The sequence below is a fragment of the Puma concolor genome, chromosome C2, assembly GCF_028749965.1.
Source record: "Puma concolor isolate L17-30 chromosome C2, mPumCon1.1.hap2, whole genome shotgun sequence".
Lineage (NCBI taxonomy): Eukaryota > Metazoa > Chordata > Mammalia > Carnivora > Felidae > Puma > Puma concolor.
This window is the reverse complement of record NC_141675.1, coordinates 110,626,831-110,645,509: the sequence shown is the minus strand read 5'-3', so window position 1 is coordinate 110,645,509 and position 18,679 is coordinate 110,626,831. Positions and strand designations below refer to the sequence as shown.

Genomic DNA, 18,679 nt, shown 5'->3' with positions numbered 1-18,679 from the left:
CATAATTATTTTCCACTGTATCCTTTGCAGATAGATTTTCATCTGATAAAGCCTTGTGCTGGTGCTTGATTTTAATCAAATGAAAAAAATGGTAGCTTGAGCTTGTTCAGTTTAAATGGAGCCAAATGCTAAGTAGTAATGATTTAGGTACGAAGATCTGGAAGAGGAGACTAGGACTGCATGGAGAGAAGAGTGAAAACTTTAACCCTTAAGAAGAATGTAGGACAATTAGGGTGTGATGTTAGTTCTTCAGAATTGGCTGTAAACTCCTTGAGAGCAAGGACTGTGACTTATCTATCTGAGCAGTGCTGGCTAGTGGCACTACAGTGGCTGGCCCTGAATAGGTACTTAGGAAGTGTTAATGGACTTGGATTGCCAGAAGTTACTTAGTCTGTTCTCTGTAAGGCACTTGTAGGGACATTCAGGGATATGAGACAGGCCCTCTTTCCTTATGGGGCATATGCTAAGTGATGAATTTTACAGACAGGGTTTTTCACAAGTAACAAAAGAGAAATCCTGACTGATTCCTGGGACCTTCAGAAGACCTCAGAAGAGCTGGACTTTGAAACACAACTTACATAAAGGAAAGGGAAAAGTGAATTCTAACTTGTCTGCTGTCTTTGTTATTCTTGTGACAGAGATAGACATTCTGTAAGACATTAATATGATTTTCCACCCATGGGTGAAACTGAAAGTCAAAAGAAACAGGGTTGCTTGTTTCTTTCATGTATTTCAAAAAGTATTTGGTTACTGTTACGTGTTTACTTAAAAAAGCACAAGTTATAGCCCTCATCCTGGAAGAAATAGTATTTATGTGTTAGAATAGTGATGTATAAATGCCAAATTGATTTTTAGATATTTAGCAATCAGTGCCTACAGGAAGATTTCTTGACCTAATGGTTAGAAGTAAACAGGTTATTTTGCTTCTGAGGTATATAGACATACATATAGAATCTATTACTGATGGTTTAAATAATATGTTAGAATAAAGGTCCATTGAGGCCAGTGAAATAGGTATTACCTTTACAGTTGTACCTTTTTGTTGTACTTTTGTGGTACTTTTATTTAAAAAAAAAAAAAGTTCTCTTAAGCCACTAAGTAAAACATGATCATAATATATGTGCTTGTTTTGAACATTTTTATGAATTTCAATTTTCCTTGTTTCAGATTTAGTGGAGTTTAACTTGGGTAGTCCCAAGAATGTGGGTCCCTTCCTTGCGGTGGACCAGAAGCACAACATCCTGCTCAAATATCGCTGCCATGGTCCACCCATCCGTTTTACAACTGTCTTTAGCAATGAGCTTCATTATGTGGCAAATGAACTGAATGGCATCGTGGGAGGGAAGAACACAGTGGTTGCCATAGCTATATGGTCTCATTTCAGCACCTTCCCTTTGGAAGTGTATATCCGGCGGCTCAGGAATATCCGTCGAGCAGTGGTCCAGCTCCTGGATCGAAGCCCTAAGACTGTGATAGTCATCCGGACAGCCAATGCCCAAGAGCTGGGGCCTGAAGTGAGCCTTTTCAACAGTGACTGGTACAACTTCCAGCTGGACACCATCCTTCGGAAGATGTTCTCAGGGGTTGGAGTGTATCTTGTTGATGCCTGGGAGATGACCCTGGCTCATTATTTACCCCACAAGCTACATCCAGATGAAGTTATTGTGAAGAACCAACTGGACATGTTCTTGTCCTTTGTGTGCCCCTTGGAGACCTAGCTTGCCCTGGAAGGAACTGGAGGAATCACATTTTCTGCATTAGAGACAGTTTATGGGAGGCCCCATGGAGATATTGCTGCTACTGATATGTACAAAATTTCAGAAAGAGCTGGACTTTATATAATGATTTGTAAGGAGCTTAGAAAATGCAGGTTGCATTTATATCTACCTACAGGATTTATTCCAATCTTTACATAGCCATGGGAGAACCATTATTAACAACATCTACGCACTGTATTGCCCTTGTAACCAAAGATGCTAATGAGTGTGTTTGAATTAGCCTCTCCAGAGAGGGGAGATTACTATGCTAAAAACTGAAAAATGTTCTGACCTAAATGGTTGGTAGTGGAGTGTGTGTAGCTTATCTGGTAAGGGCGATTGTGCTTATCTGCATGAATAGCACGGTGGGTCCATCTTCAGTGTGATAAACTGATGAGGCGTATGGTTAGGGGCTCCTGTGACACACTGGAGCCTGCTGTGTCTCAGGAGTTTCTCTTGATTCACCTTTTTTGAATTACTTGAAAAGGCCAGTATCTTTGGTTAGAATTTTTTAGTGAGAACATTTACAGTGTTCTGCTTTTATCTAGAAAAGAAGCAAAAGGAGAATACGAAAGCGGTTAATATGAAATCTGTGTGTTGCACTGATACTTGCATTGGGCGGTTGTTACTTACTTGATTCAGCTAAATTTTACATGACGAATACTTTAAAATAATCACTTTTGGAACTGGAAGGGGGAAATGTATAAATGGAAATTTATTTTTGTGTTTTGAAGTTTGAGGGTTTTAAGAACTGACTTTTATGTAAAGAACGCCGTTGTTTATTATAAACTTGTACAAGTTACTTCCATCAATTTCAAGTGTTTCTTTTTTGGTTGTTAGTTTGGATCACATACCAACATTAGAAATGAAAATCTAATTAGAAGTTAGATATTGAGATCTGTAACAAGTATTTCTTGATGGGGACATAAGGTACACACATTCTGTCATGCTTGGAAGTAAAAAACTGCTATCTTAAGATACTATCAATTTTACTTGACTGTCTTTGCCTTATTAATTTTAAATGGGTTTAGGCTAGCATGGGGCCATTTAGTAAGCACTCTTTTCTTTTTGAGCCAGAATGGATTACAATCTAGTTTTAGTTATCCCTTAATGGACATATGAAGAGACTGGAGAGGCTTTAGAGATGAAGACTGATGCTAAAAGCATTCTCTTAGGAGAATGGGTCGCGGAATTTGGAGTTAAGAAGTTTTTTTTAATGTTTATTTATTTTTGAGAGAGAGAGAGAGACACAGAGTGTGAGTGGGGAATGGGTCAAGGAATTTGGGGTTTAAAATTTTTTTTAATGTTTTTTTTATTTTTGAGAGAGAGACACACACAGAATGTGAGTGGGGGAGGGTCAGAGAGCGAGAGAGACACAGAATCCAAGCAGGTTCCAGGCTCTGAGCTGTCAGCACAGAACCCGACGCAGGGCTTGAACTCAGCTGTGAGATCATGACCTGAGCCGAAGTCAGATGCTTAACTAACTGAGCCCCCCAGGAGCCCCAAGGAATTTGGAGTTTTAACTTAAAGAGTGTAGGGGCGCCTGGGTGGTTCAGTCATTAAGCATCTGACTTTGGCTAGGGTCATGATCACCTGGTTCATGAGTTCGTGCCCCACATCAGGTGAGCTTGAGGCCTGCTTCAGGGGAGCCCTGCTTCTCTCTCTCTCCATACCCCTCATGGGATTCTCTCTCTCTGCTCCTTGATCACTTGCACTCTCTCTCAAAAACAAACAGACAGACAAAAACAAAAAAACTTCCTTTCTTAGACTTGAGGGCCATCTTCAAATTTGTAAAATATATATATGGGGAAAAATATTTTTAAATTATTTGAGGCTAAGGCTCACCAACAAGTAGTTAAGTAATTAAGATTGCTTAATTTTAATGGTCTTTAAGCTTTAGTGTCTGAGAATCGCCTGGACTATTTGATAAAAATACAGGATGCCTCTGGGAACTGTGGTATCAGACTTTGCTACAAGCATCCAGTGATTTTGATGCAATGGCAGTATTCTACACTTTGAGAAATACCAACTAAGGGAAGAAGGAAGATAGAACTAAGGAAATAATATTGCTTGTCTATTATTTCCTGGGCTTAATCCCTGACATTTAATCCTGATCACCATCTAGTAGTGTAGGTGATATTAGGTACATTTTATAGATGAACTTGAGTTTGGATTTGAACAAAGGTATGTGAGAGTGCATAGCCCTTTGCAACTACACCTTGTTGGACTTTTGTAAAGAGAGATGTTCTTTTTCATATAAGGACTTTCGAGCATTTTCTAAAAGATTGCTGGAGGAGGCTGAGGCATCATCTTCCCAGGAGAATTTCAATTTCCACTGCCTCTCCAGGGCTTTGGAGTGACATTTCTTGTTTGTGCAAATGGTTTCTTGTGACCTCGTCCAGCTTCTATTACTTTTTGATTTAGTTATAAAAGGTCCTAAAGATTTGATGACATAGTTTCTTGACGTATTCTAATTCACTTTGTGCCTTTTCTAATTTGTCTTTCTATACTCTGGTGTGGAAGTTTAAAAAAAAATGCCTAAGTGTGGAGTTTGGAATATTACCTAAATCTTTCTCAGAACAATTAGATACAGTATTTTAATTTCTTCTGAAAAGTGTATTTTAGGCTAGTACCACACAGTTGTAAATATTAGCATGCCAGCAAAATAATATAGTTTTATATATTTTCCATTATAAATATAAAAGACATCATTGTTTTTAGAAACTAAAATCTAGACAAAGAAAATCTATGCAAAGAATCTATAATTCTATCATTCGAATGTGGTACGCATTAGCATTTTGGTATATTTTCTTCCTGGTTTTTTAAAAACCACATAGCTATAAACACAGATAATATGTAATTTGTATCTGTGTTTTTTTATTTAGCATACAAATATTTTTCTGTGTTAAATAGTCTTCATAACTGAATTATAAAAGTCTGCCCAACAGTTTAGCTAATGATACCATTATTTACATAAGTCGGCCATTATGGTTGGGCATTTAGGTTTAAAATAAAATATTAAGGGGTGCCTGGGTGGCTCAGTTGGTTGAGCATCGGACTTTGGCTCAGGTCATGATTTCATGATTTGTGGGTTTGAGCCCTGTGTCGGGCTCTGTGCTGACAGCTCAGAGCCTGGAGCCTTCTTTGGATTCTGTGTCTCCCTCTCTCTTTGCCCTTACTCCGCTCACACTCTGTCTCTGTCTCTCTCTCAAAAATAAACATTAAAAAATTTTTTTAAATAAAATATTAAAATGGGCTTATATGTAATTTCTTTGGATTAAATGTCATAAGGTTAAAATTCATATGGATTTTTATTTTGGAATGACAGCATTAATTTCGCTTAGTGGATCTCCTCATTTTCTAGAACTCGATTGATTTGATGCTATTTGTGAAAGGAAGAATCCATAATTAGGCCCTTCTATGCAAATTATATTTTTTAGAAGTTACCTTATTAAGGGTAACCTTTCATTAGCAATACAAAACAGACCTTTGGTGTTCTGGTATGATCCATTTTACCATTCTGAACAACCACTATTTTATTAAATACCAGTTGACTAACACTTTGGGGTTTCAGGTATTAAGTTTCAGATTGATACATTGGGGTGCTTAAGAATATATGGTAAACCTTGACATATCCATGTTACATGCCAGAGGTGAGTCTGTTTCTGGGCCCTATTAAAGGAAAAAGTTATTACTGAGAGAGGCACAGGGAAATTAACACCCCACCCCCCAAAAGAGTGTTCAGCATTACCTTTGGGTTAATTCAGTTTATTAACAGTAGCTAGTTGCTCATGCTAGAAATTCCACTTAAAAAAATTTTTTTTTTAATGTTTTTATTTATTTTTGAGAGAGAGACAGTGCAAGCAGGAGATGAGCAGAGACAGAGAGGGAGACACAGAATCAGAAGCAGGATCCAGGCTCTGAGCTGTCAGCAGAGAGCCTCACACTGGCCTCCAACTAGAAATTCCACTTTAAATGTATTCATTCCCTTGTGTTAAACATTATTCTCTTCAGTTTAGGTCTAGAGTGCAGTTCTCAGTGCTCTTAGAATGCCTGACTGTTCAATGTACACTAAACACGATTTTGAAGGTGTTCTTTTTCTCTTTGAAAGTGAGACCACAGTCCCTGAGTACGAGGAGCACCTAGGAATTGTGGGAAGCTGGGGTGGTGGTGGCGGTGGAAGATTAAAGAGTTGCTGCAGGCGGAAGTTTATGGGATAGAAAAGGTAGAAGGGCAGAAAGTGAACTTTCTAATCTGTGTCTTGAAAATGCAATTACATTTTAACTGTTTTAAAAAGTGTGAATTTAAGTATAATATTTTCCTTTATAATATTCTCCATCAAATGAGAAGAAGTCAGACTTCTTTGAAGAAGGGCCTTCTGTTAAAGTTTTAAGGACCTTCTGGTGTTCAGCTCCAGATGCCGATTCCTATCGGAGAATCAGACATTTCCTGTCTAATTATAAAGCTGGATCGGAACTGTAACACTGCTGGGGGGAAGGGGCGGGAAGCAATGCAGGGAGTAGTTGTTAAGTGTCCCAGAAGGAAAAGGAGTCACAGCGAAACCAAATGTCATAGGCAAAATCCTTTAAGTGTTGCGCAATAGTTCATTCTCTGTTCAACCCACTCTAACCCCCCTGCCCCTGCGCCGGTGAAACTAACGTGATCTTCTTGTTACAGACCCACTGCTTTATAGATGTCTCAGATTGTCCCAGATTGTCCTTTGTCTTTGAAAGCACGCGATCGCTCTACTACTTTTTGATTGCCATATTTTGAAAAGCTGTGTCGTAGAAAGTATCTACCTGCTCCCAACTTCTCCCCCGCATCTTGAAGCCACGCAGAGAAAGCTAAATAAGAAGAGGTGAATCAAATGAGGGGGGCAACGCTAATGCCCGGTGTGGATTCATTGAGAATTTTAAAAGGCATCCCTAAGAAAAATGTTTTGTTTTTAGATTTGTTTCTGATTCCTCCGCGGGATTCCAGTCCAGCTCTTGGAGCCGGCCCTCTCGGGGAATGTCCGGGACTCGGGTCGGTACCTTTTTGGCTTGGGAATTTCCAGTATGCAGAAAAAAATCCACAAACCTAGTCCTCGTTGCCCCCTCCCCGCCTCCTCAGCCCCTCCTCTGTGCCCACGCAACCTTTCGACCGACAGTCTGTATTCTGTGTTTTAGAAAATAGGTCCTTAGCTTCCCCCGCCCCCATTTAGAGTGATGAACAGAAAGCGGACGCTATAAAGGGGGACAGGGAGAGGGGCTGGCCTCTTCTTGCCATGAGGTCAGACGCTGAGTTTTAGAGAAAAAGGCTGCTTAACTGCTGCTGCTTATCATGTAACCTCAAAAGGAAACTGATCATCTTTCTCATGCTCTCACGTACTTGGGTTATTATCGCTGATTACAGCTGGAAACAATTGATTTGCCTTTACGTATTTCTATGACTTGGCTCTTCAAACACAAAGGTATATTTTTATTATTTGATATTTGGTATGAAAAACTATCTTAAATGCTAAGATTTTACTTTTCCCATATTCAGATTCTTTCCTTTGAAATAAGTCTCTGATACTTGGGTGATCATACTTGTTTGGGGGCAAAATATTGGGGGGCAGGTTTTTGGGGAAAGGAAATCAAGGATGTTTCTATAGCTTGGTAATGGCCATGAATCACATCTGTTTGCCTTGAAAACTCAGGAAGGACTAAGATGCTGGTGGAGGAGATAAATAGGATGCCTGATGGAAGCGTCATAAATCTGATGTAACAATTTATCTTTAGTCTGTGATGTTGGACTATGATACCCCAAGGCAGAAATCTCCCAGGAGGTTTGAGTGTGGATTTAGAAGTGTGTTTTCTCATTTAATGCCCTCATTAACTCTTATGTTAACCCTGTAAAATTAAAGAAAAGTATTACAAGACCATTTTATGAATGAAGGAAAGCCTGAACTTTGTTGACCTGGCTGGACCCCCAGATTTATAACAATCTGTATAAAGAATTTGAAGGAATTTTGTGTGAATAAAACACATTTCTAGGTAGGGTGGATTAGAGATTCTCTCCACCGGGATTAGTGGATTAGTAAACTGGCCATCAGGTGGGTGTGTCCCAAAGTGCATGACATTTATTATGTACGTTTAAGCACTTGATAATATATATTCCCCTACTTTAAATCTGCCTTCGAAAGAAATACATTATCTGGGCAGGTGAAATATATTTTGCCTCTCTCACATAGTAGGTTGTTTAGACAATAAAAGGAGAGAAACATTTGCAAGGCTTATTCACTACCCTCAGCAATCTCCGATAGAGGAGCAGATGGAGCTCACAGATCATCTAAATATGCAGATAATCCTGAATCTTTATTTGGCTTCAGGATACAATGTATGATCCACCATCCACTCTCCATTTTGCTTAGTCACAGTTGGGCAGGGTGCGGGGGAAGAACCTTGGGACCACAGAAGAGTCAGTCTGGGGTGAGTCGCACAAGAAATCAATGCATGGCACGTACAATGTCGAATGTTTCACAGCATACTATCTAGCATGGAGATGGTGACCATGGTCAGCGTAATTTAGTTGCTCAGATGCAGACTATTCCTTACTGAGGAAATGGAGGCAAACTTTTCTCATTCTGTTTTGTCCTGAAAGAAGTCCTGCTCTCAGAAAGCAAAAGAAACCCTCTCAGAAGTTAAAGAGCCAATGGAGAGCACTACTGAGGGGGAAGATTTTCTATTATTCTGAGACCCACAATGAATTGTTCCTGCCTTTGGCTTATAGCTGACTGATCTGGTGGCCTCTTGATTTCTCCCCCACAGGTTAACAGGAAGATCAGGAGGCTGAACTTTGACCTTTTGGCTTTCTTGGCCTGATGATGAACGCCTGAGGGTGAGAAAGGCAGATATTCCTAACCTAGTGGGGTGTAGATGTTACCTTGGCCTTGGCTGATGTAGTTGAAAAGGGCAGCGGGATGTTTTCTAAAATTTATAAGATTCTTAGATATTTTAAATCAGTCATTTTTTGAATTTGCCTCAAAGTTACTGTGAATTTTACTTATAGGCATTTTACTGTGATTTCTTGTGAACTAAGGCTTTTTGGTGGTTTAGTACGCTTTTCACCTATTTGAATTTCCACTATTTTCTATGAGAGGAGGACACAACGCATACGTCTAATAGGGGAATTCAGCTCTCTGCTGACTGGCAGTTTCGGAGTTATGTAATCTTTAACAGGCTCAGAGAGCATTATGCCTCCTATGGTTTTGGTGAAGCCACTCATTAAAGCTAGCATATGTGGTTTCTGATTAAAGCACTTCCTGTTCCTTTAATTTGTGACTGTGAGGTAAAACACTTTCCTTCCAAATTTAGCAGATGAAAATATTTTACTGCTCCTTTGGGGGAGTTAGTAATAGGGAATTAACATTTATGAAACATTTGTGTTGGAAGTTGACCACCAAGATCTCATTTAGCCTTCATAATGGCATCTGAGGTAGACATAATTAGCTTTACTTTATAGATGAGGAAATTGAGGCTCAGAGGCATTGAGCAATTGGTTCAAGATGCCCCAGGTAGTAAGTGGGAGAGCTTGGATTTGAATCTGAGGGGGTTGTCTCTATAGCTTGCACCCTTACCACCAGGCCATTGGGATATTAGCAGAGTACAATGGGGAGCGGTCAACCTCTTTCCAGGGCTCTGATTTCCCCGGGGTCCTTCCCTTTCTCTAGCTCGCACCTGGCTACCTACCCGCTGCTTCCTGTTCAGATTTAACTGATAAAGTTGCCATTGATAACCACATAAGCCTTCCTATTTTAAGAAGACCCTAAAAAAATCTTTTGTACCTGTAAGAGTAAATCTGTCTGGTAGAATCTGTCTGATGAGATTGGCTGGGTTAGTGGATGAGGGAAGCCATTTTCGGACACAACACTTGCGATTACAAAGTAAAGGGAATCCTGCCCTTTGTTTACCTTGCCCCTCGAAGGGACGTTTCTTTCTGTGCTAAAAAAGCTGAGGCTTGGAAGAACACTGCTAGTCAAAGCTCTGGTGAAGGGCCCACTGCTACTGCTTCTGGAGAGGAGCTGCGGGCACCTAACAAACCCATTTACCTGCTCTCTACCATCCCTGTTAATGTACAGTAAGTCAAGTAACTACCTGAATTATCTTATTTCAGAGTAGCCCCAAAGATAGAAATTTGCATGGTTTGTATCTGTTGGTTTTTTAACAGTTTTGTATGATCTTTTTCTAGTTTGCATTTCCTTTAGGCCCTATAGAGTATGATTGGGGTAATTAATCTACTTAGTTAAGAAATCAAATGCTCACGGGGCAGCTGGGTGGCTCAGTCGGTTGAGCGTCCGACTTCGGCTCAGGTCATGATCTCACGGTCCGTGAGTTCGAGCCCCGCGTTGGGCTCTGTGCTGACAGCTCAGAGCCTGGAGCCTGTTTCGGATTCTGTGTCTCCCTCTCTCTCTGCCCCTCCCCTGTTCATGCTCTGTCTCTCTGTGTCTCAAAAATAAATAAACGTTAAAAAAAAAAAGAAATAAAATGCTCTGATGAATTAAGGAAGAATTTTGATAGACATCTTGTAAAGCAGTTCTTCTCAAACTTTAATATGCGTAAGAATTATCTGGAGATCTTCTTGAACTACAGGTTCTGTGTCAGTAGGTCTAAGGCGGAGCTTATCATCTGGCATTTTTAATAAGTTCCCGTGTGGTAATAGTCCGCCCGAGGTCCACACTTTGAGTAGCAAAATTACAAGGCTCCTTAAATTCTATAATAAGAAAAATTATGGAGTTTTTTCTTTAAAATTTATATATGTCATTTTACCATGTAGAAAAGTAAATTCTGTCATGGTTATGTAAAACAGCAGTGGTGATGCTACATTCTTTTTTTTTTTTTTAATTTATTTAAATCCAAGTTAGTTAAAATATGGTGTAATGATGTTTTTAGGAGTAGAATTTAGTGATTCATCACTTACATATAATACCCAGTGCTCATCCCAGCAAATGCCCTCCTTAATGCCCATCACTCATTTAGCCCATCCCCGTACCCAACACCCCTCTAACAAACCTCAGTTTGTTCACTGTATTTAAGAGTCTCTTATGGTTTGCCTCCCTCTCTGTCTTTAGCTTATTTTTCCTTCCCTTCCCCTATGTTCATCTGTTGTGTTTCTTAAATTCCACATATGAGTGAAATCATGATATTTATCTTTCTCTGACTTATTTTGCTTAGCATAATACATTCTATTTCTATCCATGTTGTTGCAAATGGAAAGATTTTATGCTTTTGGATTGCTGAGTAATATTCCATTGTATATATATTGCATCTTTATCCATTCATCAGTTGATGGGCATTTGGGTGCTACTGTTGATAGTACTGCTATAAACATTAGGGTGCATGTGCCCCTTCGAATGGGAAATGCTACATTCTAATACATGATACCAAATATCTGAATTAAACTTTTGTGAAATTTTGTTAATCATCTAAGTGTTATATCTATACAATGGCAACTTCCAGATGTTTGAAGACACTAAAGATGAATTTCTCACTTTTTGTTCAGAAGTTTAGTAGTGTGCAGACACTTTTAATATTGCTGTAAGACTTTTGGACACATTTTAGCATTGGTTAGTATGTGTGCATCCCCAGTCCTGTGATTATGTCAGTCAAATTTGCTGTTTGTCATGGCGCCCATGTTTTTCAAGTGGCTAACACTATAAATCATGCCTTCTCAAAGAGGGTGATAGTGTTCCCAAGAGGGCAAATTTTTTTCTTGGCAGAGGGAAATATCTTAGATATGATGGTGGTTTGTGGCCTTCTAAAGGACCATAATAGTACATAAACAGATATATAGTATATCTGCAGTTCTAAACTTTCATCAGAGGACAGTTAGGGATGAAATAGTTAAAAAGGCTCCATAGGGAAGGGGTGTGATAATGAAAGCAAGGTTGGATACACATCTGTAAATGCTCTACATATACGTAGTCAGTTGTGGTCAAAAAGATTTTTCTCTGGCCTGTCCTCTCTTTGTGTCTTGTTTTGTGTCTGCATCATTGCCGTAGATTTTTAAAGTATCTACTTCCAGAAGGGGGTGATTTCTGGTATTTCCCCCCATATTTCTCTATTTCAGGAATATTTTCTTCTATTATATCCTTAAATGTTTTTAATATTTTAAGAAATTGTCATCAGATATACATGTCATAAAATTTACCATCTTGACTATTTTGAAGTGTATAGTACAATGGCATTAGGTTAATTCACAGTGTTGTCTAACCATCACTATGATTCATCTTCAGAAATTTTTCATCTTCTTAGACTGAAAATCCACATGCACAGAACAGTACTTCCTATTCCCCTCCAAGCCTTCAGCCCTTGGCAACCACCATTCTACTTTCTATCTCTATGAAGTTGACTAAGTGCTTCATGTAGGTGGAATCATACAGTATTTGTCCTTTTGTGACTAGCTTATTTCACTTGGGATGTCTTCAAAGTTCATCCAGGTTGTAGCATGTGTCAAAAATTCCTTCTTTTATAAGGCTGAATAATATTCCATTGTATGGATATACCCCATTTCGTTTATCCATCCATTCCTCACTGGTCAGTTGGCTTGCTTCTACCTTTTGGTCGTTGTGAATAATGCTGCTATGAACATGGGTGTGCGAGAATCTGTGTGAGTTCCTGCTTTCAATTCTTTTGGGTGGTACCTGGATGTGGAATTGCTAGATCATATGGTAATTCTATGTTTAATATTTGAGGAACTGCTGTACTGTTTTCTATAGCACCAGGACAATTGCTTTTTCACTCATTTTGTGCAGTATTTTGCAGAGTGCAGTGAAAAGGTGTTTATACCATGAATGTATGACAGAAAATGATGTGAAGATCAGAGTAAATAATCTGCTGAATGATTCACCACCATGACTATTAAAACAAATCAGCCTCTCCTACACACTCACCCTTGCCTGTCCACGTACTATAATGTATATACTTACAAACAAGTGCTTGGCTGGGAATAACTCGTATGGGAGTCGAGGCAATGCATTTAGATTCTATATGGGTCAGATCGTTTTGAAAATGTACACCCCTTGCCATGGATTCCCACATTTAAAAGAAACCTGGAGAGACTTGTGGGATGTTCAAGGATCAGAGCTACAGAGGTAACCCACAGATGCAAATGAAGGTTGACTGAACTGAGAACACCTTGAGTATGGGAATTTTGTGCCTTCAGATTTTCACCCTCCTCTTCTTCTCCTCTACTTTCCCCTCTCACCTTGGCAATATAAGCACATGGTCACTCCATGAGTTTTGGTTCAACACAGAACGGGGGAAAAAAACCCAGAATGACCCAGAATGATAAAAAAGGTGAATTTTAAATTATTTTCTGATCTGTGAAATACTATTTTGAACACTGTAAGAAGTTTCTATTTCATACCTTTGTCAAGGGTAAAGGAGGTGGGTCTAATTAGGGAAGACAAGGTTTGGAAGAAATAAAAAATGATCACTGGGCAAGACTACTGAATTTACCCTCGGCATCTTTAGTATCATGATAGATGATGGAACTATCTGAAGGTGGCAGATGACGATGTATCATGGACCTTGCCAACCCTCCTGCTTTGTGCTGATGTTTCATATCTTATAAACAGGCAATAAAAACAGTCTTGTTCATCTGTGGCATTGAACACCATCCAGCATTAAGATAAGAAAGGGGTTCTTAGACACAACACTAATGTCAAAATCTAGAGATGGTGCCAGACTCCAGCCAAAGTGTTTGTAGCAAACAGGTGGGGAAATGTAGGGTGATAATAATGTTGAAGGACTTCCTCTCTCCATCTCATACCTCATTTATGTTTGTCCATTATCCATGGTAGTTCATTTTGGGAGGCCTCTTTTAAAATGCAAATAGCCTTTGGGAAAGATTACTGTTTATGTCGTGGTGTGAATTAATTTTGAAATGCCTTCTTGACGTTTTACTAGAAGGGAAGGGCATGGAGACTGCCCTGCTTAGACTGCAGATATGGGGTGAGATGCAGTAGTAGGAGCAGCATAGGGAGTGGAATGTGAAGGCTAAAATCAAAGTTGATGCCTCCTGTACTCTCTTTCACCTGGCTTCCATATTTCTGTTCATGGTACTACCACTCTATCAATCTTAAGGTGTTGGAGTTACTTCTGGTTCTCTCCTATCATTGATGTGTCCAGTCTGTTGCCAATTCTATGGATTATATGTCAGAAATATTTCTCTAAGCAATTCCTCACTTTCTATTCCCATAGGCACCCCTCTTGTTCTATCCTTTAGGACCTGTCACCTTGACTACTGCAGGCTGTCTGTCCTGATCACCTACGTTTCAGCTGTTGCTTTGTCCTTCCTAAAGCATGGCTTTGGTCATGCTTTTCCCAGTTCAAAAATCCTGAATGGCTCCCCATGGCTTATTACATGAACTCCAGTGTTTTCAGTGGCATCAAGACTCTGTAGTCAAGTCCACACTTGACTCCATGATTCTCTTCCATATTCTCTTCAAGTTTGGCGGGTGGTCCAAAGAGGCCAGATGCTTAACAATCAAGTATTAAATGGAGCTTTGAAAAATGGATAATAATTATAATTATCATCATTGAATGTATACTGCATTCCCTGAGTTGTGCTAGGCTTATCACGTACACTACCTCATTTAACCTACATACTGACCAAGTGAAGTTAATATTTCCAGTTTATGGATCAGAAAACAGTTTTAGAGAAGTTCATTAAAGCTACATGATTGTTAAGTGAATGGAGCTGGGATTTGGACCCAGTTTGTTTGGCTTCAAAACTGTGCTTTTAAGCAAAGGATCAGAAGAAAATCAGTCAATAATTCTAGCTTGGATAAAAGTTAGGGACAAGAATTGGTGTGCTGTTTTCCAGGATTATGCCTAAGGACTGCATGTTGAGTAGCAAATGGAAATATGATGGGATAGTGCATTAGTTTGCTAGGGCTGCCATAATACAATCCCACAAACACATATAAATTGGGATATTAGTATCGAAACCAAATTGCTAAAATCACACAAGATAATATACAATGTGTGTAAAGTATGTGACACATCCTAGACATTTTAGTTCCTTTCTCACTCCCATAGTTATTATGACCATTGAGTAAACCTCTACCTGTTTCCATGTATATGGTTGGGAGGACCAGGGTGGGATAGATTACATATTGGATCAAAACCCGTCTAGTTATAACTTGTGTCTCTATAGCCTCTTCCCCCACAGTACTTTCACATTTGTGCAGACTTGTTGGGAAAGAGCCCAATGTATTTAACTAAAATCATAATTGCAGAATTTGTAAGTCAGAAAACTATTACTATAGTAAACAGTTCCCAAAGTTGCACTAAATTGGCCACGAGGTTTAGTAAACAAGTTCTCCTGTTAGCATCTTTTCATTTTTTCTCTATTTCTAACAAGCATGCTCAAATTTCCTCTCTTAGCTTCATTCTGGATTTTACAGACTCGTCCTGTTGTCCCGCAGAGTGTCTTCTTCCCATCAGCCTATATTTTCCTTTATGGTTTAAAGGTTCCATAAAATTCTAGCAAACAGGGTCTGGGGGACCAACAAAACAAAACAAAACAAAACAAAACAAAACAAAACAAAACACCCCCACCCAATCCTTTAATAAAGAGTAGAGGATAGATAGAAACCAGTCATTTGTTAGTGTCATGTATTGTGTTCACTTTAACTCTCAGAATGCCTGACCAGTGATTCTCAACCCTTTACTCCTCCAGCAGCTGGGAGATATGGTACATTCCCACTAGGAAGGTGCAGCCTGGGATCGTGTAGCCCTGGAAAACACTTCCTCAGTGATTCTGATAGTCTTTAAGGAGGAATTCCCCCTCTGTTGGGGAATTATTGCTTTATATTGCTTTACCCCGTAATTCTAGTGCCATTTATACCACTCAGCCTACCTGAAAAAGAGAGGCTAGCTTTAACAAACATCTTCACCTGTGTGAAATACAAATGATTCAGATTACTCTCTCATTGTGATTCCTTAGAAAAACAAAGGAGGGTGGACTTGGTTTAAGTGCCTTTACCACGTATAGCTGTATAGATTCCTGTATCATTGTACCTATGTGGGTGCCAACAGTCCATACAAACATATGTTTGTCACTTTTCTTTATAATTTTCTCCAGGAGGAATGCTGGTTGTGGTATTCTGTTAGCACCCACATAGGTACAATGATAAAAGGATCTTTAAGTACAGATATGGTGAGTAAAAGGAAAAGAGACCTGGCAGAAACCAAGGACACCACAAATCACCTGCCAAGAAAAACTTAAAAAAAAAAAAAAAAGTAGATGCAAACAGATTATCTGATAAGAGTAACCAGATTGCGCAAATGCCTGGATTTTTAAAGAAAGTTGCAGTTTCTCATACATAAATACTGTTACAGAGAAAGGATTAGTGCTCTTGATTTGGGGAAAACACAAACAGAAGCAAAACTAAGTTTTTAGGTTATATATTTCAAGATTCTCAAATATATGTGTCTATGTGTTCATTTATCCAAATGTATTTGTTAAAGGACAACATGTTATTTTAAGATAAAAAGGCAATATTCAGCAATGTATTATCAACTTAAACTCTATTGATCATAAAAATTAACCTATTTATGACTTAATTCAGTAAATATTTATTGGGCACCTAAAATGTTCTGGACTTTGTTCCAGAGTACTGGACAAAAAGACAGTCTGTGCTCTCTGGGAGCTTATGTTCTTCTGGAAAAGACAGACAACAATCAAATAGCTAGCTATATAAATATAATGGCAGGTGGTAATAATGTGCTATGAAGACCAACAAAGCAAGGCAGAGGGAGAGAGCCAGGGGTGCTACTTTAGCTAGAGAGGTCCTGGAAAACTATCTCCCAAGCCAATGTCGCAGCAAAGCACTTTGAAAACTGAGTTTTTGTCTTCTATGTTTTTTGAACTCTGAGCAAGCTCTCCCACTCCCACAGATTCACCTCTGACTATATAAAGACTCCAGATTCCTATCTCCAGCTCTGACCTTTTCTCTGAGTTCTAATTCCATGTTGCCAAGTGTATAATCAACAGATCTAAAACCAAGGTTGCCATATTCACCCTTTGCCCCTTTACCCCCACTACAAGATTGTCTTCATTTTTCTAGAAATTTCTAGAGAACTTAAAGATTTGACTCTTTCAGCAACTTCATTGCACTGTAGAAGAGTCCAGATAGTTTCTTGTCAAAAATTCTTCCCATCTACCCCCTCTCTCCCCAGGTCCTCATTCTCACTACCATCACATTTAAGAGCAGCTGGAAGTTTGCTTAGGAAAGCCATGATATTCATGTTTTTCCCTGCTTGGCCAAAACTGGATGCTATGGCCTCCTATATCATAACTGAAGTCTTATGACTGCTTTTTACAACCTCTAAAATTCAGCTACATCAAACCTATCTGTTATGGACTGAATTGTGGCCCCCACCTCCGCCCCAAATTTATATGTTAAAGCCCTAACCCCTAGTATCTCAGAATGTGACTCTATTTGGATACAGGGCTTTTAGAGGAGTAATTCAGTTAAAATGAGGCCATTAGGTTGTGCCCTAATCCAATCTGACTGGTGTCTCTAGTAGAAGAGGAAGAGGTGCCAGGAATGAGTGTCCAATCAAGAAAAGGCTATACATGCATCTGGTGAAAAAGGCTTCAGGAAAAAACAACCGTGCTGGCGCTTTAATCTTGGACATCCAGCTTCCAGACAGTGAGAAAATAAATCTTCGTTGTTTAAGCCACCCAGTCAGTAAACTGAGGCTCAGAGATTAAGGGGCAAGGCTGCACAACTGCTAAGAGCCAGAGCTGAGTCTGCAGGTCTCACACCATGACACTGTAGTACCTGTAAGCACTGTTGCTTAAAGCAGGAGTTGGCAAACTTTCCGTAATGTGCCCAATAGTAAATGTGTTAGGTTCTGCGGACTAAGAGGCAAGGTGGAGGATATTATATAGGCACTTATATAACCATTTAAAATGTAACTATTTAGGGGTGACTGGGTGGCTCTGTCGGTTAAGTGTCTGATCCTTGATTTTGGTTCAGGCCGTGATCTCACAACTTGTGGCATCAAGCCCCACCCACGTCAGGCTCTGTGCTCACAGTGTGGAACCTGCTTGGTTCTCCCTCTCTCTTTGCCTCTCTCCTGCTCGTGTGTGGGTGCTCTCTCTCTCTCTCAAAAACAAATAAAACTTAAAAAAAAGCAGATATTTAAATTTTTTTTTTTAGTTTTATTTATTTTTGAGACAGAGAGACAGAGTGCGAGCAAGGGAGGAGCAGAGAATCTGAAGCAGGCTCCAGGCTCTGAGCCGTCAGAACAGAGCCGGATGCAGGGCTCAAACTCACAAACTGCAAGATCATGACCTGAGCCAAAATTGGACACTTAACTGACTGAGCCACCCAGGTGCCCCATAAAAGCAGATATTTAAGACAAAAATCTAAGACTGCCATGAGCATGCCACATCTATGACCAAATCTAAGAATTCCTCTACCCTATTTAGGGAGCCATTGAAGGATCCCTAAGTAGGATCATTAGGATCAGGTTCAATCTCTTAGAATGGATCTAAGGAAGGATAGAGGAAGGATCTTTAGCATCACGTTCAGTTTCTTAGAATGGCAAGTGTCCCAGCCCTGCCTTCCTCACAAGCCTCATCTTCCTCATTAGCTGCAGTAATACCAAACTGAATGGTTTGTCACAGCTCTGACACTGCACTTCTCTGCTCCCTGTCCTTACCTGGCCAATTCATGCTCATCTTCCCCAATTTTCAGATTAATATCTACCACTCCTGGGGCCTTCCCTGACCTTCCTCCTCCCCACCCTCACTCTCACCCACAGTCTGGCTTAAGGGCCCCTTTTCTGTGTCCCCACACAGACTTCCATCAGAATTTCCATAAATTACCCATTTATGAGTCTGTCTCCTCTACATAAGCTCCCAGGACATGTGTCCCTTGT

At 39.6% G+C, this 18,679-nt stretch overlaps 2 protein-coding genes across 5 annotated transcripts in view; both read left to right on the top strand.

Annotated features, from left to right (window-relative positions):
• The window catches only part of NXPE3 (neurexophilin and PC-esterase domain family member 3), a 42,809-nt gene extending 40,065 nt beyond the window's left edge, over positions 1 to 2,744 (top strand). For all 3 annotated transcript variants that reach the window (XM_025913790.2, XM_086675551.1, XM_086675552.1), the window contains one exon: positions 1,168 to 2,744. In XM_025913790.2, the coding sequence (XP_025769575.1) occupies positions 1,168 to 1,718 (551 nt within the window). In that variant the 3' untranslated portion in view covers positions 1,719 to 2,744. The remainder of the gene's footprint in view (positions 1 to 1,167) is intronic.
• Positions 2,745 to 2,885: 141 nt separating this feature from the next.
• Positions 2,886 to 18,679, top strand: part of NFKBIZ (NFKB inhibitor zeta) — a 32,070-nt gene continuing 16,276 nt past the window's right edge. Inside the window, exons 1-3 of one of the 2 annotated variants that reach the window (XM_086675549.1) lie at positions 2,886 to 6,615; positions 6,707 to 6,782; positions 8,549 to 8,618. The gene's annotated coding sequence lies outside the window, so the exon portion shown is untranslated. Of the gene's footprint in view, positions 6,616 to 6,706; positions 7,210 to 8,548; positions 8,619 to 18,679 lie in introns of both variants that reach the window. The other variant, XM_086675548.1, reaches the window with a different exon arrangement.